This window comes from Halichoeres trimaculatus, unplaced genomic scaffold, assembly GCF_033239565.1.
Source record: "Halichoeres trimaculatus isolate MK-OKI-2021-1 unplaced genomic scaffold, fHalTri1.1 fHalTri1_scaffold_15, whole genome shotgun sequence".
Lineage (NCBI taxonomy): Eukaryota > Metazoa > Chordata > Actinopteri > Labriformes > Labridae > Halichoeres > Halichoeres trimaculatus.
In genome coordinates this window covers 14,851,947-14,874,024 of record NW_027437193.1, presented here as the reverse complement: position 1 = coordinate 14,874,024, position 22,078 = coordinate 14,851,947, and the positions used below count along the sequence as shown (strand labels likewise).

General features: G+C 39.7%; 3 protein-coding genes across 4 annotated transcripts in view; all 3 read right to left on the bottom strand.

Moving 5' to 3' along the window:
* Positions 1 to 592: 592 nt before the first annotated feature.
* On the bottom strand, positions 593 to 1,757 carry LOC141804079 (insulin-like growth factor-binding protein 1). Its single transcript, XM_074688328.1, has 4 exons — positions 1,412 to 1,757; positions 1,131 to 1,273; positions 832 to 960; positions 593 to 718 (listed from the first exon to the last, which is right to left on the bottom strand). The coding sequence occupies exons 1-4, from the start codon at positions 1,755 to 1,757 to the stop codon at positions 593 to 595; spliced, it is 744 nt and encodes a 247-aa protein (XP_074544429.1).
* A 4,652-nt stretch (positions 1,758 to 6,409) lies between these two features.
* LOC141804081 (uncharacterized) lies at positions 6,410 to 7,466 on the bottom strand. The gene is made up of 4 exons (XM_074688329.1): positions 7,368 to 7,466; positions 6,881 to 7,288; positions 6,691 to 6,798; positions 6,410 to 6,571 (listed from the first exon to the last, which is right to left on the bottom strand). The coding sequence occupies exons 1-4, from the start codon at positions 7,386 to 7,388 to the stop codon at positions 6,476 to 6,478; spliced, it is 633 nt and encodes a 210-aa protein (XP_074544430.1). The 5' UTR covers positions 7,389 to 7,466; the 3' UTR covers positions 6,410 to 6,475.
* Positions 7,467 to 10,164: 2,698 nt separating this feature from the next.
* LOC141804078 (adenylate cyclase type 1-like) overlaps positions 10,165 to 22,078 on the bottom strand; it is a 49,172-nt gene continuing 37,258 nt past the window's right edge. The window contains exons 9-20 of one of the 2 annotated variants that reach the window (XM_074688326.1): positions 17,674 to 17,871; positions 17,490 to 17,587; positions 17,293 to 17,377; positions 15,510 to 15,599; positions 14,663 to 14,925; positions 13,754 to 13,880; positions 13,246 to 13,407; positions 12,999 to 13,145; positions 12,825 to 12,923; positions 12,621 to 12,735; positions 12,378 to 12,502; positions 10,165 to 12,239 (exon numbers count right to left, since the gene is read on the bottom strand). In XM_074688326.1, the coding sequence (XP_074544427.1) occupies positions 11,817 to 12,239; positions 12,378 to 12,502; positions 12,621 to 12,735; positions 12,825 to 12,923; positions 12,999 to 13,145; positions 13,246 to 13,407; positions 13,754 to 13,880; positions 14,663 to 14,925; positions 15,510 to 15,599; positions 17,293 to 17,377; positions 17,490 to 17,587; positions 17,674 to 17,871 (1,932 nt within the window). In that variant the 3' untranslated portion in view covers positions 10,165 to 11,816. The remainder of the gene's footprint in view (positions 12,240 to 12,377; positions 12,503 to 12,620; positions 12,736 to 12,824; positions 12,924 to 12,998; positions 13,146 to 13,245; positions 13,408 to 13,753; positions 13,881 to 14,662; positions 14,926 to 15,509; positions 15,600 to 17,292; positions 17,378 to 17,489; positions 17,588 to 17,673; positions 17,872 to 22,078) is intronic. The other variant, XM_074688327.1, reaches the window with a different exon arrangement.

Sequence of the window (22,078 nt, the reverse complement as noted above, 5' to 3'; positions counted from 1 at the left end):
TGGCCTGGATGAGTCTTGATATGTTTGTGCTTGGTCACCGTCTGCATACTTGTGGCACTTTAAGTATTTCCCCCAATACCCATTGAGGAAACGCCAATGGAGATACATTCAGACAATGTCAACATGTTGTATGAATGAGCGGCTGTGTTGTTTTTCATGCTGCGAGAAGCTCCGGTTTTGAATGAATCAAGAAAAAACGGATCCTGAAGACTCTGAAATGGGCTTGGCAGAGCTGCGGACTTGTGGTTTTTGAGCAATGGAGTTATTCAGAAACACCAACGTATACAGTGTTGCCCTATTTACAATAAAAAAAATAAGCAAACATATAAAATATCTAAAAACGACAAATGGTTAGTAAGAATATACAAGCGCTGAATAAATAAGTCTTGATACATACATGTAAATAAAATGAGAGGAAATTTCCTCCTCTGAAATAGGATATTAGAGAGTTTTTTGTAGAAGGAAGTGTACTCAGCAGGCTGCTGGGAGTAGACTAACCCTTCTACCTGATCTCAAGTTATGAAACATGTTTGTTTTTGTATTGACATGTTTGTGTCTGTGTCTTTTTTGAAGAGACAACAAAGTCCATCCTTTAGTGAGTCACTTCTTGATGACAGTCTGAGTCACCAAGCAAGTCACTGGATCCCGGGATCTTCTTCCCATTCCAGGAAGAGACACACCAGCAGCGAGCCGGCGGTCCAACCAGAGATGACTCACACTGAAAGAGAAACAGTGATGGTTAACCGCAGGAATAAATCACCCAGTAGTTTAGGCTGTATCTCTTTAAACAGGTGGAGTGAATTTTATTTCATGAAATCCTTAAATACTCACCTGCTTGGCCTTGTAGAAGCCGTACTTGTCGCAGTTTGGGAGGTAGAAAGTTGTAAACTTCTCTCCTAGTTCCTGCTGGGAGCTGGTTATCTTGTCAAGGGCTGAGTGCAGTTCAATGTGACAGGGACCCTGTGTGAAGACAGGCACAGTGTGAACTACTCAGACCTATAAATAAATACTCAAACATCATTAATCATGGGCTGTAATTCTAAAAAAATCTAATGTTACTTAAAAACAAGTGCTCCCTCTAGTGGAAGGAAGGTGAATTACTTCACATCCCGGCTCTGCTTTCTCCTCACCTCTTGTACCAGTTTGCTGCGGATGGCGTTGATCTTTGCTTTGATACTCTCTTGGCCCTCAGGTGTGTCTTGGTGCTCCATGGGGAGATTGAGACCCAGCAGGTAGTGCAGGGAGCCTTGATCAGGCGCTACATCAACTTCCTCTGTGGTTTCAGAAAGAAGTTTGAATTTCACACAGAAAATCATTCTTATTTTCTAACCTTGATTTCTTTTAGGCTTTATTTGGACATTTTAAGGTTGTAAGAGTGGCAGAAATCAAGAGAGAAAAAACTTAAGACTACCTTGGCCCAGCTCTTCAGTGCACACACCCTGTCCTCTGGTGAGAGCATGGAGCGGTCTGGCCTCCCCAGGCCTGGGAGTGCAGCGAAGACCCTCCTCACAGTGTGCTGTGTGAACCCCACAGGATGCTCCCTTCTCCAGGGCGCAGGCCATGCAGCAGCCACAGCCAGGCTCTCTCAGCACCTGCTTGCAATCGACTGGGACTGCAGGACAGTCGTTTAGTTTCTCCTGAGAACAAACAGCACAGCGGATAGGCTCCGGTGTCAACACTGGGGATGACCTCACCACAGCCATGAAAGCCAGAAACACCACTTCTACCAATCTCCGTTTGTCAGATAATCCAGGCATCTCTAATCTTCAGTTTTTTTCTTTTTTGGACTGCTCAGTATGACTCCACGTTTCCTTCTAAGTGGATTTCTCTGAACCAGTAGCACTTATATAGAGAGGTGTTAATCATTGACACACTGACCACGACTACAAAACGCCTTTGACAAAGCCGCTGTTAACGTTGGATGACCCTGCATGACGTGCGTAGATCCAAGTTCATGAGGTCTACAGTCAATATTGACTCTAGAACATTAGGTGATTTTACATCAAAACAACCCTGTTTTTGGATGACTGAATTACCAGTCTAACTTCATCTTTTGAAGTAAGAGAAATAATCACATGGATTCTAGTTTTGGAAAAATTGTGTCAAGGAGGAGATAATAAATAACATCCACAATAAGTGATAATCCATGGTGTCATGAGCTGAAATTGCACATTGCAGGTTTATTTTTGTTGTAAATTAACACTTAACATCCCCTGGCAATGGCTGTAAAATAAGTCAGTCATTGGTTTTATGTTATTCAACCAAAAAAGACACACATTTAGAGGACAAAGTGGATTTTTTTCTGGTTTAGCAGTTTGAAAAGCTTTTTTTCCCCCCCAACATCGAGTCATATGACGTAGCAAAGGGGACTCGCGCTTTGAGCCAATCTAAATAACAGGGTGTCATGAGTGAGATTGGACATTTAAGGTCGTGTTTATTGCGTTTCTTCCAAAGTACTATTTAATTTGAGCATTCATTAAAATGTTTAAGATACGTTTGGATGGATGGATGCAAAAATACTAGCTTAACAGGACATCGAGTCCACTTTTTTTAGACTTGATTGAGCTTTAGTGCTCTGATTTGTTCCGTGCAGGAGTCAGACGAAGTTGCACACTGCACCACTCAAATATGAGGGAAGAAAACGCAGTGAACAGGCCATTGCTTATTGACATCATTGAGTATATGCCATTTTTGTTAACCTTGACTGTTGGGGAGGTTGCCAGAAAATAAAAATAAAGGTGGTTGATTCAATAAGCACATGTAATTGCAAGTCATTAACAAAATCTGAAAGAAGTCTGTTTTGTGGAGAGGATAAAATGTTCACACAGAAAATGACTTTGACCACATGAGCTACGGTTGGTGGCCATGTACGGAGACTGGCCCTTTAAGAGGAGCATCCTCAGGCTGTGAGTGTTTACAGTCGATGCTCTATGTCTATGCTTCCAATGGGCTTTCCACTGGAGAGGGTGCATTTCACGCGGGGGGTGCAGAATATGGCACAACACTAGCTCCATTCTCCACTGGTGTCCCTCACACCACAGCTCCACTGCTCGCCTACGGCTGTTATTCCTCCTAATCCTACCCTGTTCTTGGTCTCCATCTTGGGGAGGATCATCATATGCAAAGGAATTGGGATTTCCTTCCTCTTCTTTGATAGGAGCCGTGTTAATCAATGTTGAACGGACAAAACCAAAGGACTCCCTCATGTGACCTCACGTTCAAATGACGTCTTTTTTTAACACGGAAGTAAAAATAAACATTCTAAGAATGTCTTCAGGAGAGCCCGTGGTTTATCAATTATTTTCATGTTTCCTATCCATTTCCTATCAATTTCTTAAGAGTTGTCTTTAACCTGCAATAGAGCGTTTGCACTGACGTCACAATTTGGGTAGTTACCCGGCAGCCATATTGGAGGTACATGAGTGTAAATATTAAAGAAAGAGAAGTGCTTGGTTAATAAATATTTTTTAAGACATCTTATCCACCAACAAATGTGGAAAAACACACAGAGCACACTAAAACCCTATGTAAAGGACTCAGTTAGAAAGGAAAAGAGAGATTTTTTGGAAGAATTACGCTTAATAGGCGAGTGAGACACATACAAGGAGCTAGCATCTTGTAACATAGATGTTACAACTATATTTTTAATGGAGGAGGATGTCCATGGAATAAATAACGTCTTTTAAAGAGAGGCTCACTTTTTGGTACTTTAAAAAAGCGACTTGAAAGACACTGAGTTTTATTTATGTACTGTGTATTGTCGTGAATTACCTCCTAACCAAAGTTGTACTATATCAAAACATATTTACTTTACCTAAAGTGGTTTTAAGATGCTATGAACAGAGAACATGACCTACCTGGCAGGAAATGCTATGAACAGACTCGAATGTTGCGATTAATGACAGATTATTACCTGATGGAGTTTAGCTGGCCACAAAACTGTTCTCCACTCTTCAGACAACTGTTTGCACCTCTCACTTCGATCTGCGATAGTTTTTGGTAGTAAAAAGCATATGAAATGTTTCTTCCTTGTCGGACCAATTAGTGCAGCAAAAAATGCGGCTGTATTTTACCATTTTGTGCAAAAATAATATACATGCAAGCTCACTTCCGTTCTGTTGTGAGAGCGCCCCCAATATGGTCAGGCTGGAGTTCATTGCATCATGTGAAAACACTCTATATGCCCTTTAAAGATAACGACGGGTGATTAGGGAAAACTTTGATTGTTGTTTTGTGAAGTAGTGTTGACAGATTGTTTTTAGAGTAAAGCCCTGTTTGGCCCTTCAGTGTTTTTGCTGAAGGTTCCTCTTATCAGGCAGACAGATAAACAAGATCATTCCCCTTTAGCATTGCATAACCCTTAACCCTCACATTATGGATCACCTCTATCATAACATGTTTGTCTGAAGAAAGACAGTAGTAACTGGTTGTTTCCTTGGTGTAGTATTATGTAGTATAACTATATGTATGCCAAATGCCAGATACCTCTACTTAGTCCATAATATACACAATTACGCTGTTCATGCATTGAACTCTACACGACCTGGAGCTTTTTATTTTGTAATTTTTGTTTGTTTTATAAAGCACAAAATAATTATTTAATTATTACTGCTGTACAAAAATGTCTTTGTACTTTATGCTTCAACCAGAAAAGTAAAAAGACAACAGAAATATTCACCATCATATTTCATTGTGACAGAAAATGTTATCACACAGTCCAGAATGATTTTAGAAGTAACACTGGAAAATATGAGATACATGTGTGCAGTGACCTAACACACATTTTTAGTTAGTATGCCAGATTCTGGGATTATTTCACTTTAGGATATGTTAAACTGTTAACTATAAGTAGCCATGTGTGTTTTACATTGACAATGTCACACTGGCTGGTCAGTTAATGATGTTATGAACATTTTTATTGTTGAAGGCCTGAAATGTTGCTCACATGTTGTGTGTAAGCTGTAGCACAGCCTTCCAAAGCAATACGGGGCTGTTGTCCTGATAAATGGCTGCTGCTGCTGCAGAGACACAGTTTGGCCATTTTTAATTCTAGAGACCGATAAAGGTGTTGGCAAACTGGAGCAGTGCATCACCAGCATGCTACAGGGAGGATCAAAGTTTAGTGATGCTCGCTCTGCTGATGGAAGCCACACTCTGCAAACCAAATTCAGTCTTTTTACAACACACTCTGAGAAACAACATTTAATATTTTCACTGAAATTTGTATGAAAACTTTTCAAGATACATTTATTCTAATTCAAAAGTCTGGCCTGGTGTTGTTGCTGGAGGACAGGTCAACTCAAAGATACATATTATCAATAAACAATAAACAAAGTGTCCTATACAAAAACTTGGTCAACAATTTTACCCCCCCCCCCCCCCCCCCCCCCCCTTAGTATGTATCTAACCAGTATTTGAATTTCTGTTTAGATGACAAGAAAATAATTTACACATCACTAAATATTGGTTACACATGATTTGACAGCTTGCTTTGTAACTTCACTCACACAAAGCAAATACCCCACTTAACCACAGTACATGTAAAAATGATAATGATGATAAAATAATAATAATAATAATAATAATAATAATAATAATAATAATAATAATAATAATAATAATAATAATAATGATAATAATAATAATAATAATAATTTGGGGGATCAGATCTGATCTGAAAATTGGGGATCCAGTTTCAGCTGTGTTATTCAGCCTGTACATGTGTAACATATTTCAACATCAAAGTAAAAAGTTTATTTCACCGTAGGAATAAAAAAAAAAGTTTGTGTTCTTCTTCTTTGAGTCCCACAATATAATATAACTGTCATAGCTTATGCAGCCCAATGTTCAAACATATACCTTTGTATATAAACGGTAGAAAGTAAAACCACACCAAACTGTTAAACAACAAACTAAACACAGCCTGTTACCTATTGCTATCATAGAGTTCAAAGATCTGTGTATGAGTGGGCAGTGTGACACTGTTTAAACATTTTACACTGACATTCAAATCTAAGAGCACTGACCTGAAGAAAGGTTAAAGTGTGAGAGCTCGAGTATTTGGAGGGATATGATAGTAAAACTATAGTATAAATATAGTATTGCTACTGATATAACAATTTACACATAAGTTGAAAGTCTACAAAGTAGACACAAACGTTACACATTAAACCAGACTGCCTTGTTTTTGTACTTTTTCTGATCATTACTACTTTGTTTATACAGAGATAACATAAAAAAAAGAAGGGAACAAAATATTGGGTGTCACGTCATACATGAACTTTAATCCCTTGTATTGCTAAACACAGTAATTGATGGCGTGTGTTCTACGTTCAGTATTCCAGACTAAGGTCATTTGTTACCAATCCTGACACTTTACTTTGTGAGGAGTTGTTTTTCTTTTTTAAAGTTATTAATTGGGCTTTTCATGCCTTTTATCAGATGGGAGCAGGAAACAGGACATCCATGGTAAGGTCTACTCAATCACAAGTTGGTGCGTTTTTGCTTCTTCGATGTTGACCATCACGTCCATTAGCCACTGAGGAAAAAGCTCCAGTTCTGAGATGTTTTTCTGATGAAGACAGTGACAAATATGGCACTATAGTATAAACATATATATACATTCAAATGCTGTAGTATCTATGCATCTGTATGTAGGTAAAACCTTTTTAGTGTAAAATTAACACTCACATTTCGGAATGACTTCTTTGTCCTTTTGCGGCCTCCTTTCCATTGCATTGGTGGTTTTTGCACGATAAAAACTGGAGAATTGTATTTTTCCCATCTGTCTTTGGAGACCTTGAATCAAAAAGCATCATCTCCTATTAATCCCAGTTGTCTACTGATTGATATTTAACATTACAAGAGACAAAGTGCCTACCTTCACTCTCAGCTTTCTACTAACTGACATTTTCTTTGCTGCTCCAGAAGTGGCAGCAACACTGCTCAGGCCCACTGAACTGAAAGGATCTGACTCAGAGAAACTCTCTGTTTCCTCCTGGCAATGGCTGCTAGACGGCGTTTCAGAGAAACTCTCTGTCAGCCTGAGAGACTGAGGCTGTCTCCTTGGTCTCATCACCCGCAGCAGATGTGCATCTTCTTCATCTTCACTCTCTTCTTCTGCCATTGCTTCCTGTGGCTCCACAACTCCTTCAGTTTGCACATCTTCGTCTTCTTCTTCTTCTGTTTCTCCTTCTTCTGCTTCTCCTGTTTCCCTTTTCTGGGTTTCTTCCTCTGGCTCTGTCTCTTCCAGCATGGTCTCCAGATGCCACCTCTGTTTTGTCATGATCTTTTTACATACAGAGCACAATTTAAAGATGTCACCGTGTTAAACTGATGTCCTTAAAATTAGTAAAGATCAAACTTACTCTTTGCCTTTGAATGTCCATGTCTCTTGCTGTTAACCTAGCTTCCTGACTTGTAAACACTCTGCAGCTTCAGCTTTAATTGGTTGATAACTGAAAACAGGTGTGCTTAAAATCACAGCCAACAGATAGAAGTGAGAGCTTTATTTGACTTGTATCGTACAAAATAAGCTATGTAACCTGAGTAAAAGGTTCTATAAACACAAACCATGTGCATAATGTGCTTTGACCTTGTTTGTCTGTATATACAATATATATTTAAAAGCATGGTTGTGCTACGGGACACCACTTTTACAAGTTTAGTTTACTCATCATGAGGTGTAGCTCTCAGCCAGTGACCACAGTATTATGTAAGCTTAAAGAAAACCCTGTTGCCGTCATTCTTGGTATTATTTTAGCTTGACCCACAGTATTCTGAAACAAAAAGGTCAGGATATTCTGGTCTCTGACTTAATCTGCTGGTATTTTTAAAGCATTTTATAATTTGCCTGAAATAACACAGCTATGTAATGCAGTCCCTCTTTCAGACTGTTTTTAGTCACAAGTGTAGGACGACTATTTCTGATTCATTGTTCTACCAACAGACAGCTGCCTGTCAGTTTATCTTATAACACATGGGCGAATAATCACCTATATGTTACAGATTGTCCACAGACGACCCTCTGTGAAACATCCTTAAAGGGGACATATCATGCTTGTTTCTCCTTTTCACTATGCCAGACTAGGATGCCTGTAAAGCATTTCTGCCCTCAGTACAAGTCATTTAGTTTCTTCATTGCCCCACAATAGCGTTCTCAATATCCTCCATTTAGGCCATTCTGAAGATCTCGTTGAAACGCTCCGTTTCAAGAATGACCTCCAGTAACCTCGCAGCGTCACAGCCCTTTGTGCTCTGATTGGTCAGTTCTATCAGAGGGGCGGAGGGGGTAGAGCCAGGGGGCGGTTTTTGCAGCATGGCAGTATTTACAAAATCGCCACATTGAATGGAGCAGACCGAGCGAGTTTGCTGTTTGCCAAAACTTCACCGTAAGGCATTGATAGCACTAATAAAAAGGCAGAGTGTAGGATACGTGCTTTTGTATTGGACCCCGAGTCAGACCCGGACGGTTCTGCAGCTCAGGAGGAAGAAAATCCACCTCGACACAGATCATCTCAGGATGCTTCAGTGTGGTGAGTCAAACCGGTACTGTAACATGTATAGTTTATACGTGGAAATATAGGCAGACTTCACCGATAAACTATTTCTATAACAGGGCTCCATCCTGCTCCTTCACTTTTCTCTGTCTGTTCTATCCATCATGCTGAAAGTGTAGCTTAAAGATCGTCTCGCAGTTCGTCACTATGTTAGCACTTAGTCAAGTTAGCCAGAGCTAGTAGGGAGCTGTATCTATACTCGGCTCTTGGTGGGTGTATCCCTCGGTGGCGGTTGTGTGACAAACTGACTTCACAGAGGAGGAGCTGCTTTATCAGATTACTCCAATAAAAAGAAAGGATCCTCGTGTCGTCATGAAGGTTGAAATCTCCAAGCCAAATGTCAATGACTTATTTTCAGAGGCATCAAACTAGGATATCAGAAAAAATACAATATCTAATTTTTTGAAAATGCAGGGGGTGAAAGGTCTTGTTTTCAACTTTATTATTTTATATGAAAGTATTAAATTACGGATCAGCATGATATGTCCCCTTTAAGAGAGTAGATGGCATCTTTTTGGAAATTTCGGTGTACTTTTCAATGACTTTACTATACAGGGTCAATATCTGCAAAGAAAATGTCATGATTGTTGGTTTATTACAGCCAAAAGGTAGTGTATGTTCATCTGTTTCTGGATGTTTTAGTGTGCCCGGTGAGCAAGTGACTTTGCAACCAAAGTGAAATAAAACACCAAACAGATAAAGCTTTTTACTGAATGGGGGTGAAGCTTGGCTCGACTTTCACTCAACCTTCGGGCACTTGGAGAGCAGCTTGGGACAAAGAGCAACGTGAGTTGGCTTTCTACTGAGCAGGTATGTGTCAGATAACCCAGTGATTAGCTTGTGCTGACATGCCAAGTCAGATGCACGGCTCTCAAGTCTCTCCCATGTAGAAATGCGATGCTGCAGGTGGTTGCTGGGCTAGTGGTGAATGTGTTCATGTAGTTACGGTCGGAGGTTGTTGGTGTGCGCTGCCGCTGGCACTGAGCCAAGGACGAGGAGCCCAGTTTGAATTTGTGTTTACTCACAAGTAAAAAAAAATCCTGCCTTTAACAAATCCAATGAAACAAACAGAGTATCAGAAAATTGTCTATGGTATCTTTAAAACTGCTTTTTTATATGATACGTGACTTGGTGATTGAAGTCAGACCTTAAGACGGTAAACATTCACTAATTTCACAACCTAGTTTCCGTATTATGATTCTTTGTAGCCTTCATCTCCAACCTTTGATTTCCTTTGTTGCTTAATGTTAACTTTAGTCTATTGTCAATAATAATAACTTGACTACAAATCCAGATTACTCATCATCACACAGTTCTTAAAGAAACATGCTCCTAAATAGTAGTAGACTCTGCTTTACTGTAAAACGGTGAAGCAAGCCTGGTGTTTGTTGACCTAACTGTTACACTGAGTGAGCCTCAGACCAAATCTACATCAATGCTGGGAAAACAAATCCAGCCCCCACTCTGTGTTTGGACACAGTGACATTTATCTGGCTGTGGGAGTAGGTAGAGGAGCAGAATAAACCATTTTTCATAACATTTGTACATTTCTACTGACAGTCAGAGACATACTCATTTGTTGTTTTTATACACCAATATTGTCTTTATTACAAAATATTTAAATAACCCAACTTTACACTGTACAAGATACAACAGTTTGCAGCTTTTGGCTATTTACAAAAAGGTATGATCTGCATATCAAAGTGAATATATCTAAAAAGGCAGGTTGCAATCACTGTAAGCTTATTTAGTAAGGCAAAACATGATCGATTTACACTTCAGCAGATAAAGTGAAAGTTCTACAATGATAAAGATATAGGCTATAATAAAGATATCTGGTTTGCCCCACATTTCTGAGACTGTATTTGAGGAAAGAGACGTGCCAAGCTCACATTGTTGGAGGGTATCTCCAAGTGTAGCTTCAAGTTAGCAAAAAAAAAAAAAAAACTCTGAAGACAAGCAATGGATGCCTGAAAGATCACAGTAGCCAAGACAATGCACCAAAGCTTTTGTTGCCTCCAAATGTGTCAGAGTGTGGAGCATTTAAAAAGGCGTTGGCTAAAGGACTGCGTCGTGCATTTTGAAGAAGTTGTGTGCTTATTGTCCTGTATGTGCTTTCCTCTGTGTTGTTGTTGTTTATCTTCCTGGTTGTTCTTGTGTGTGTAGATTTGTGTGTGTGTGTGTACTTCAGAGTGTTTGGTCCTTCATATGGTGTTGATCATTCTTTGTCACTTGTCCAGTTTTGGCATTAACTACATAGTTCCATAGCAGCACTGCTGCTTGGTAGAATTACACTTTAGGTCACAACACCTTCCTCTGCTTCTTCTACCAACTTCATCCCCAACTCAGCATCAAAACCACCACTGTTTGTGATCTGAGGGTTTCATTACACTTGATTTTTTGAATAATGGGCACCAAGGAAACCCTGCTCAGTCTTTGTGGTCTTGTCAATCTGCAACATCAAACTTAACGAATGTTTCAACAAACTCCTCATGTCTCTGTTGCTGGGTGAGGCAATAAAAAGCTGTCAAACTAAAGATCTATGGAAAGCTCAATACTTTGGTTTTCTTTCAACAGGAGTATCATTATTATGGCTGTCAACTCTTAAAAAGTCATGCACTATTAACTGTAGTTATGTCTAAAAAAAAAAAAAAAAGCGTGTTTTTATCCTGTGAGCTCCAAGTATTAAAAAAAAAACAACAACAAAAAGAAAAATGTATTTGTGCTGTTTCGTTACATTTCAGAAATAACCACACATGCATACACGCACTCACAAATACACGCATGCATGCTTACACACACCAAAAAAAATAAAAACAACACCATTTTTACTGTAAATAATGCAATGTATCCTTGGCATAATTCAGAAAGACAGTGCAAAAGCAATAGCAAGATCAGTCTTTTTCTGTATAATAATACACATATTCCTCGTACATGGAATATGTACTTTATATTTATAAAACAAAGATGCACGTTACTGTAGACCTGGATCTGAGGGACCCCATGGGACACAACAAACCTTATCGTCTTGAATAGGGTTGTTTAAGATGAGCTTCTTTCTTCTTCATAGTTAAATATTCCTTAACGCAAGTATGATTGTCTGCATCATCAGGTTACTCGTCAGGATGTTAGTATCCTGACTGAGCATTTTCTGGATTGTACCAGTGGCGAAGGGTTGAAAGTAAATACCTGGACAGCCCTGTCTTCTTTCCACCTTGGACCAGGGGTTTCTTTAGGACAAAGTTCCTGTCCTTCTTCCTACACTGAAACATCTGCCACAGCCGCCACCGCCTCAATCTGAATCCCCGTCACCTCTACGTCCTCTTCCTCATCCTCCTCACCCACTGGGGGCACGCAGGGTGAAGTCAGGCATGTTGCTTGGCTGTTGCTGCTGTTGGCAGTGTTCATCTGCATGTTGCTGCTCATGCTGGCATAAGCAGCCAGGCTGGCGGCCGAGGAGACGCTCCCCAGTTTGGTCGGGACGCTTGTTTTGCCACAAGAGTGAATCCGCCGTGCCAGGCTGGCTGAACGCATCACAGAGGAAGTGGTTACGGATCCCACGCACTGGACCTTCCCCTCCAGGAAGTAGGTTAGCATCTCACCTTTACCCTTCACGCTGACTTTGCCTCGGCACACCAGGTCGTAGTTGGTATTCAGAAGGCGATAAACCTCTTCGGTCACCTGTGTCAGAAAAAAAGGACATTGATTTACCTAATCCATTTTTTTACTGCCTCATAGTTCGTAACACACTTCTTTTTACTGCTCATATGAACATCGATGCATTCCTCTGACTTTAAATTTCAGGTGTTGTGTGTTTACCTGTATCTTCCCTGGTACCCCAGTGCTGTCCATCCTGCTCGCCACATTTACCGTATTCCCCCAGATGTCATACTGAGGTCGCCGTGCCCCAATCACCCCTGCAACCACTGGACCCACATTGATGCCTACATACACACAGGAAAATGTTAAACAAACACAAAACAACATCACATTGAGGTTTCCCGTTATGTTGGGACCAAATTTGTGGTTGTGTTCATGGTTTAATTACAAGGGTTTACTCACCCACTCTCAAAACAAACTCATTGTATGACTGATAGTTGATTTCATCCAACACGTCAAACATCTCGATGGCGTAGTCGGCTATCGTGCTCAGATGGTCGTAAACAGATTTTTTGGCCTGAGGGGAGATCATCCTTCTTATTGTCTTTGTTTGAATCCACTAAATGTGTTAATAAATGTGCAGACAGGAAGGAAAGTGTTTCTCACCTTGGTGCCAATGGTAGGGACGAGGCCTACAGCTGCCATGTATGTGCTGCCAATGGTTTTGATCTTCTCTATGTCTCTGTAGCACTCTTTATCCATAAGCTGCAAAAATATGCATCAAACACATGAGTTTTTGCACAAATTGTAAAGATTTTTTTTTTAAATTCTGAATCCCACCTCATCAAAGTCAGCAATGATCTCATTCAGAAGCCTCAGACACTCCACTCCCATGTTGTTGCCATCCAGCTCAATGTAGAAATCGTTGAAATTGGGGATCGAGGCAAACAGGACACCAACCTGCGCGTATGACTGATAGTATAGATCCTAATGGCAAAAAAAGAAAGAAAACAAAAAAAAAGTTTCGAACAGGTCTTGGTGCATCTGTTGGTTGTAGACATTAGAGTTTTTCTGTCTCTTTATCTACCTGTTTGACTGTCTGTCTGTCTGCCTGTCTATTAGCGAGGCTCACCATGTTCCTGGGGTTTGACAACAGGAAGTGCTGAGCCACGTGTGCAGGCAGAAGATTAAAAAGAATCCTCCGGTTGTCCAGCTTGACTTTCTCCATGCCGTCTCGTTCTTCTTCGGCCTGTCAGTGAACACACCACACAGTCAGACAATTCACACTTTCACCACTTGGGGGCAGTAAATAACCTCAAAAACCAAACGACATGGACGGTGAGCTGTGTACAGTATTTGGATGATTGTGCTGTTTGCTAAAAAGCTCAACTGTCAGAGATTGCGTCAGTTGTACTTTTTAATACTTTGGCAGCAAAAAAAAAAATCCCAATAAAGCCTTGTACCATCATTTTGCCAAAGAACAGACAGGTTATTTCCTAATAATAAAAATCTTTCAAGCATAATCTGTTTACTGATACTAAAGAATTAAATGTTTTTTCACATTCTCTGACACACTGATACACACACTTCCTGACCTGCACAGCCCAAAGGAAGTCCAGGCGTAGTTTGAGGTCAAGTTGCCTGGAGTGGAGGGCCAGGGCACTGACAAAGAGCAACAGAGACAGGATGGGCTCGTAGCCCCAGATGTGGAAGGACCCCCCACTGTGGAAGAGACCAACACACACGTCAGCAGTGGAATGGACCACACAGAAAACTACACATGAAGGTTTAAATGGACCCCCCACAGTGCCAAAAAAAAAAAATCATGGGTAAAGCTTGCAGAGAGAATAATGAAAATGTACTTTTTTAAAGGCACATTGACACAAAATGCATTAACAAAAAAGGATTCACAATTTGATTCAATACCACTGACTGAAGCATAACTGCATCTGAACAAAATTTGCTTTCATAATCGTTCTTTATCTGACTTGCTTTGTCAAATTCAACAGAATCACTTTAAGGATAAATTTTATGATCCAAGTTCAAATGAAATTGGCCAGGCTCCTTGGTACGGGGTAGACAAAGCTAGCCCATTCCCATCATCCAGCCCACCGTGTCCTTTCAGGCTTCTGATTTGGAACTAATGGGCACATGTGCTGCCTCAAAAGGGTGGAAAATGAAAGAGCATGTGGGCTGTAGACAAGCAATGACTCCTCCACTCACATATATCTCAGCACATGTACAGTAAATGTTCTTCCAAACTCCTGGTTATCTCTCTCTCTCTAAAACAAACATAGAAACCTTCACTCGACATTCACAGCCAATCTTCGCCTCTGCAGCTCAAATGACGTACAAACATAACTAGATCAGGGGGCTTTCACTTTAAGCTCTGATCAAATGTTTATGTTGTTGTTGTTGTGCAATTTCAGGAAAGGACAGACACAAAACACACTGAAGAGTGTCGCGCGAGTGTTGCCGCGGTCATGTTGTGCCGTGAACCTCACCCTGCAGTCTTGCGAAAGCCGCTGAGTTCCAACACGGTGATGTACAGCACCCCCAGAAGCAGCATTAGCGCCATCTTTGGCAGCCAGGAGACCCGCAGGAAAAGCGCCAGGGTGAGCGTGCCCACCACACAGGACAGAAAGGCGTATCGGGCACCATCACAAGGCAGCTCTGCCATGGTTTGGTTGGCACTGCCGTCCACATCAATGATGATGATGGAACTGTTGGTGTTGGCTCGACCCCACAGCCAGGGCATACAGCCCACCTGACAGAGGGAGGGAAAACAAGAAGATAAATGGGCATGAAAATCAGATACTTGGAGTAGAGAAACCTTTAAGTGGTGATTTCACAACATGCTCTGTCTTCACTTTTCCTAAAAATAACAAAGAGTCGCACAGGACTGTATTTACTCTGCAAAAACACAGTTTCTGTTGTGCCAGACAAAATAAAAGAAATTCAGTCTTAAGATTAATCAAAACAGTTTTTAAAGGTAAGGGGAAAACTTTTTGCTGACATGTTCACAAGTCTCTTGTTTCATCTCGTTTTTCAGAGGAAAAAGTTTGTGCAGAGTTTTCACGTGATAACAGATGGTAAACAAGTTTGGCATTATTTTTCTTGGCTTCATCAACGTGAACTACTTTTAATTTCTTACAAAAATACGCTAAGGAAAATTTGACTGTCAATAAATAAAAAGAATTATATTCGTCTATTTTGGGGCTTTTTTTGTTGTAATATTTGTTTTTGTCTCAAGAAGTTCTGCTGAAAACATCCATCTGTTACATTCAAATTACATGTTTAGATCCAGTGCTGAACATGTCTATCTACCCTAATCTATCAGGTCTCACTTACCACACAGGCCTGGGCCACAGCGTAGATTAAGAGCACTATGAGAATGCAGAGAGCAGTGCGAATCTGAATAGTCAGGCACCCTGGAAAACACTATGAGAAAAGAGGAAAACAAAAAAACTCATATGAATCAGTTTAACAGGAGAACATCACATGTATCTATTACTTATAAATGGAAAGGGCTGCTACATATGAAGATTGAAACAGGACATTGGGTATCAGCAGCTGTTTAAATAATGTGTGTGTGAACAATGATGAAAGATGTGCGGAAAAAAAGAAAGAAGATGTAAGGCAGGGGTGGCCAACGAGTCAGGGACCAAGAGCCACAAAAACTACTGTGGTATTACATAGAGCCACCAAAAAAAAAAAACATGATCTTAAAAACACACAACGTCTATCGATCTATCTATCTATCTATCTATCTATCTATCTATCTATCTATCTATCTATCTATCTATCGATCTATCTATCTATCGATCTATCTATCTATCAATCTGTCTATCTATCTATCTATCTATCTATCTATCTATCTATCTATCTCTAGCAACTGAGAGGAGCACATGAAGAGAAAAGAAACTGAAACTTAAGTATCAATTACATGTCAATCTCATCACCCAAGTATTAATCAATACTGATCCCAACGTTGGCATCAATATATCAGTTTTATTGAAGAGCCGCACACCGAAAGGCAAAGTGCCACATACGGCTTACAAGCCACAGGTTGGCCACCCCTGATGTAAGGTTTATAGTTCAAGTTTGAGTAACCAGGAACTTTGTTAGAGACCATGAACCTCAACAGAAGCAGAAATGAAAAGATAGGCTGTCTGAGATTTAAGGGCCTGTGTCCACTGACATTGTTTTATGAACTGACAGTGCCCCATTTCTGAACTAAAAAACATAAAAATAGCATCAGTGTTTTCAGTCCCTCATGTCCCAACGTATAAAAAACAGTTCTTTATTTTGCTGTGTTCTCAGCACTCAATCTTTTGAAACACCGTAATTTTCTCTTCCAAAGAAAATCAAGAAAGATTTAGACCTCTGATCATGGAGGAACTAACCAGACTTGTGTTTTTGAGGTTACAGCTTAGAAGTCAAGAGCTGGTGCTAATGCTTTAACATTATTTCTACCAGTTGTTTTTAGATAATATTTTGAAGAAATTCAATCAACATTTACCTAAAATTTACAGCTAAGAAATTACGCTGCCCTTGCAGCTCATGATCTTATGCGTAGCCAGACAGCTGATAGAAATTCAATTCACTCCAAGGCAGAAGCATGTCACAAAAACATTAATAACAACATTATTTTGGCTTCGTTTATGCTAAACATGACACACATGAACTAAAAAAAAAAGAGATGAAACGTCAGATAGGCTGGCAGAGCCTATAGTGATGACAGCATTCACTCTTTTGCTACTTCTGAAGACCAAACAAGAATACAGACACTGTTTTTAAAACTTAACTGACATAATTTATTAATTTGTAACCTTTTAATCCTCTTTAAAATAACTTGTTTAACTCATCCACTATCTGAATTAAACAGCACAGACCTGCAAAGGTCAATAACGTTTGTCAAGCAGGTCAGTGCTCATAGGCCTTTATGCTACAGAGAGACTTAAGATGTAATTTTGCATCCAATATGCACAAGACTTAAAATAATACATGAAAAAAAACAATAAATAAAAAAGGTTTAATTGGAAGCTCTGCTGGGAACTAGATCACACATAGATCTGCTTAAAGCTATCAGGTGATACGTAAAAGTGAGAGGGAAGAGAGTTGCCGTATTTACCTGTACTCTAGTTATATGCAGGTACATAATACAAGCTACAAGGAAACAGATGCAGAAGACGAGAAGAACTAGCACCACTGTGCCCCTGAGAGAGAAAAACAGAGAGAGGGAAATGTAGATAGTTTGTTAAAGAGACAGAAACTGAAAATGGAGGAAATAATGGAAAAGAGAGCAACAAGATGACTTGTTGAACATACTGTGGTATTATGAGTAGATAAACAAGGCCGAACAAGGCAGCTAGGATCAGAGAGAGGACCACCGCACTGGTGAAGTACTCATCAGGAACCTGGTGGTACTGTGTGATAACATGAGAGGAGACAGGAGTGAGTGGCAGATCACAGCAGAACATCTCTCTGTACATGTACTGGAAGTGCGCCTCACCCTCTGCTCGCGCTCAGAGCACTTATACATGAGTGTGAGGAAGTTGAGGTCTGCCGTGTCCGACTCTGTCTGCCGGGCTTCGATCAGCCGGCCGATGTAGCGGTTCACGCGGGTTCTGGGGCTGCTCTGGATCATGTTGGCCTGGTTTGCGTTGGTACGGTTCCTCAGCTTCTGTGGAGCTGTTCTCATGGCTCTCCTCTGGAGGAAGACAATAGTGTAATAAATTGGCTTAAATGCATCGTGCTGTATTCTCCGTACCACTGGAGTATTATCATATTAAAGACAGGGTTGGATAACAGTGAACAATAAACTCTGGCGGCTTATTATACTTTCAAATGAGGACATTGCCTTCACACTTAACTTCATTACTGGATGCACCCCGCTGAGTCTGAGTGTCTACTGAAGCCAAAGTGAGCAGCTATGCAAAACATTGGCCACTGGAGCAAGGCCAGAGACTGAACATGGCAGAGTAGATGTTTGTGTGTGCGTGGATGTGTGTACATATAAGAGAGCATGCTGTATGAATTGCGTAGCCCAGTGCCACATTAGGGGAGGAGAGGATGAGGGAGAGTGTTCAAGAGTCCATTACATCACAGAAATGTGTGCAGCTCACTGATTTGACCCCTTTCTTTGTTTTTGTCTGTCTTCTTTCCTGCTCATCTTCGACATTTGTTTACATCTCCTGTTTTCTCTTCATTCCTATTTCTGTGACTCTCAATTTGTTCCTTTATGTTATGCTTCCTTACATTCACTCTTGCTTGCTTTAAGTCTTTCCTATAGATATTTTTTCCTCACATATTTTTGTATTTTGTTCTTTTTAATTCATTTCAGTCTTTACACTGGGCTTTCTGACATCCTTTCCTCATTTCTTTACTACTTCAGTCTGACCCTCTCCTGTATTCCTGTTACCATCTATCCATCCTCCTTTCCTCCTCCTATAACCCACCTTATCTCCATATCTTTCTGCTTCCTTCTATGTTCCCTCTCCTTCCCTCCTTCATCTCCACATGTTCCAACATCTCTACACTTATCAACTTCTTTCCTGTTTCTGTTCATTCATCCTTACTGTCTACCTCTTCATCCATTATTCCCTACTCCCTACAGTGTTTATCTATCCTTCTTCTTTTGCTTTCCCTCCCTCATACTCTTGTTTTATTTATTCATGAAGCAGCAACATTTTGACCTGCAGAAATCTTGTGTTCCATATTGTGCCCGACACAGCACAGGACACAGCGTGCAGCCATGTCTGCAGCACTAAAAAACCTTTTCATTCAAGCCTGGTCCTTCTTATTACTCCCCCCCGTGCCTTGAATGGATATATCATTTCATGCAACTCAAGTGTGTGTGGTCTGAATGTGAAATAACCCTTCAGTGGAAGGTGTATGTATCACTTAAGCTGTCCCCGCTTTTCTGTTTTTCTATTTCGCACTAAGCTGACTTCTGTCGACAGAGGGAGTGTGCTGTTAAAGGTTATATAGATTCAAGGGCAGATACTATCGTGTAGTAGGGAAAGATCTGAGGACGTAGCAGACATAACTGTGGTCAAGCCTTCAATCAAAATGTTTAAAAACACACAAGAAAACAATGAAATATATTAAATATACATGTGACAGTATATGTTCTGTTTGAAACTGGCTGTAGGGAAGCTTCTATGTGTGTTAGCTTGTTGTCATGACTTAAAGTAACACCCTGGGTTCTTGGCCTGACCTCAACTTTAAAGCTCTACATCTCAACTCAACCCTTATCTCAGCTTTACCCTCCATCAACATAAGCATTACAACAATCAAGTGGAAGTTCAGCAAGAAAACATCATCGTTACAACATGACAGTGCATTTAGATCTTTGTCTCTGCATGAAGAAAAATACGAAGAACACATAGACACACACACACTGAGAGAAACACACACATAGACATAGGCACGCACACAAACAAACACACACACACCTGACAATCTGGATTAAAACAGCTGGTGCAAGAGTTGTAGGGCTGCCAGGCCACAGGGTTTTTCTTCAGACACACAAGGTTAAACTGGCTCTTTGGCATTTAGCCAGGCTGCTGTGTAGCTGACAGTACAGTTCACATGTGAGGGGGATACAGTGTTTGAAACAACACCAAACTGAGATTACTACCGTAGTTCTAATGTAGCTTCAATGTTTTTTTTCTTATATGTCTTCATATTTATTACTTAACTACTTGGTTATATTGCCATTTGTCAGACTTTTATGTATCTTTGCCTTTTAATCCTTTACTCTTGTCTGGTAATTAGCCATATTTGGTAACTTCTGCAATAACACTTAGGAGTCAAAATTGTGAATTTCAAAATATCTCAATGAGCACTCTATAAAGGGCTTGACGCTTTATCTTACTTTAAACTTTTGAACTTTAATCCTTCAATTAAAATATTTATTGCTGTCAATGTGCATTAGTCTCTATGTTTAAATTCATGTTTTATACAGAGGGATTATCAGTCAACGTCATCAGAAAGATGCGCGCGCATTTTGACTGCAGAAGCAGCATTCATTCAGATGAGTTAGCATTCTTTTAAACACTTCAAACTGTAAGCAGCATCGAAGTGTCTAGTTGTTCTGGAGTCAGATGTCAGAAACAAAACTATACAACGGGTCTATCAGGTTTTGACTGCCACAGAGGAGAGGAACCAGTGTTTTGGAGTTAAAAGATACCATGCTAACTGGTGACTCTTAGCCAAACACATCAGTGATTAATAGCAGAGAGTCACCAGTTAACAGGGTCACACTTGACAGTGAAACACCAGCGACATCTGCGGCTGTGTTTTTAAATGTGTCTTCTTTATGACCAAACGTGAACTCAATTTGGCGAGTAAATAACAAGTGAACATAAGTTATGATTCACAGAAACAGATTTTCTGATAAAAGTTAAATTACAGTGTGTTATCAAACTATTAACCAGTCTTATTAGTAACCCTGAAATACACAACTATCAATACTCTGATAGATTTGTTGCAGTTCTCTGTACTGGTTCCTTTATTATGAAGCGGGTCTCATGCCCAGCTGTGTTCTCTTTTTGGTTTAGGAGGGTTTTTGGTTTATTGACACATTTTTACATCCTGGTATTTCACAGTCTGGTAAGTTTCCACAGATAATGATAATGAAGTCCACTCACTGCTTTTTCTTTCACAAAGCCAAGAGCCATTTACCATCCGTCAAAGTGATGATATTAAGTCAAAAATTGGTGGTTGACTCACGCAAGTTGCTTGACAAACAATACTCAGCAGTTCTTCTACAGTCAAAATGCGAACACATCCGCCATTGTTGATAAACAAATAATCCCTCTATATGTACCATGCTTCGACATTAATTTACAGTATTCTGTTTGTTTTTTGTTTTTTACGTAAAGAACTTTGTACCACATTGTAGTTGTGTAATAGGTGCTATATACAGTGCACAATTTAGTAGCCCACCAGTATGAGGTTTTTGTCGCAGCTACAGTGAATTATACTTTATATAATATACATTTTATAGACGTGCTTTTACTGGAGATTTTACCTGAGCATGTTTTAATTGTCAAAATGCTGCTTTTATTTAATTTTTATTTTATTGATAACAGTATCATGGGCAGTATTTTAAATCCTTTTAGATTTTTTATCCTTTGTTGTTTTAATATTTTTAATCCTTAATGTTTTTATTTTTACAGATGTTTTCTTTTCTTTTATTTGTGGTGGTTCTTAGTCTTTTATATATTTTTATATTTTTCCTCACATCTCTCTTTTACATCTCTCTCACTTCTTCTCTTTGATTTCTTTTTACTGGTTGCTTTTATGATGTAAAGCATTTTGTAACTTAGTTTTGAAAATTGCTATATAAATTAAGTTTATTATTATTATTATTATTATTATTATTATTATTATTATTATTTAGTATTATAGTTTACATTTTACTGTATATTTACGACTTAATTTCTGACTTCTCAGAGAGTTGAAGTGTGCTGGCTCAAAGTCTGGGTGTAAAAACACCTGTTTAGTTTGAAACTCCTGATTTCAGTACAAAAATGTGAGGCAGAGCAAGAAAGAGTTCAAATTAAAGTACTTTGTGATGGTGGATGGTTGACTTGTTTCAAACAATTTGAGTAAAGAGTGATCAATAATTGACCAATTGATTTATTCTACATTATTGTCAACAACTACCTTGCTTCAACAATATACACATGTAAAGGTTGTACATCTCTATAGTGAATAAATCCTTGGGTCCTGATTCAAACTACTCAGTGATGGTTGACTGACTCACCCAACTTACAGGACACCCTACACTACTTTCTTTAGCAAAAACAGATTTCAAACACACTAAGTGTAAACTTAATGGGGGGATTTATGCGGGGATTAATTGGTGTCCTGATTTCCAGTTTGTGTGGCGCAAGAGTACATTATGT

Coding starts and splice junctions, on each gene's coding strand:
- LOC141804079 (XM_074688328.1), bottom strand. CDS start 1,757: ATGCCTGGATTATCTGACAAACGGAGATTGGTAGAAGTGGTGTTTCTG. Junction 1,274..1,411: donor CACTGAAGAGCTGGGCCAAG/GTAGTCTTAAGT, acceptor CTGAAACCACAG/AGGAAGTTGATGTAGCGCCT. Junction 961..1,130: donor GCAGCAAACTGGTACAAGAG/GTGAGGAGAAAG, acceptor GTCTTCACACAG/GGTCCCTGTCACATTGAACT.
- LOC141804081 (XM_074688329.1), bottom strand. CDS start 7,388: ATGGACATTCAAAGGCAAAGA. Junction 7,289..7,367: donor TGGACATTCAAAGGCAAAGA/GTAAGTTTGATC, acceptor GTATGTAAAAAG/ATCATGACAAAACAGAGGTG. Junction 6,799..6,880: donor GTAGAAAGCTGAGAGTGAAG/GTAGGCACTTTG, acceptor TTTTGATTCAAG/GTCTCCAAAGACAGATGGGA.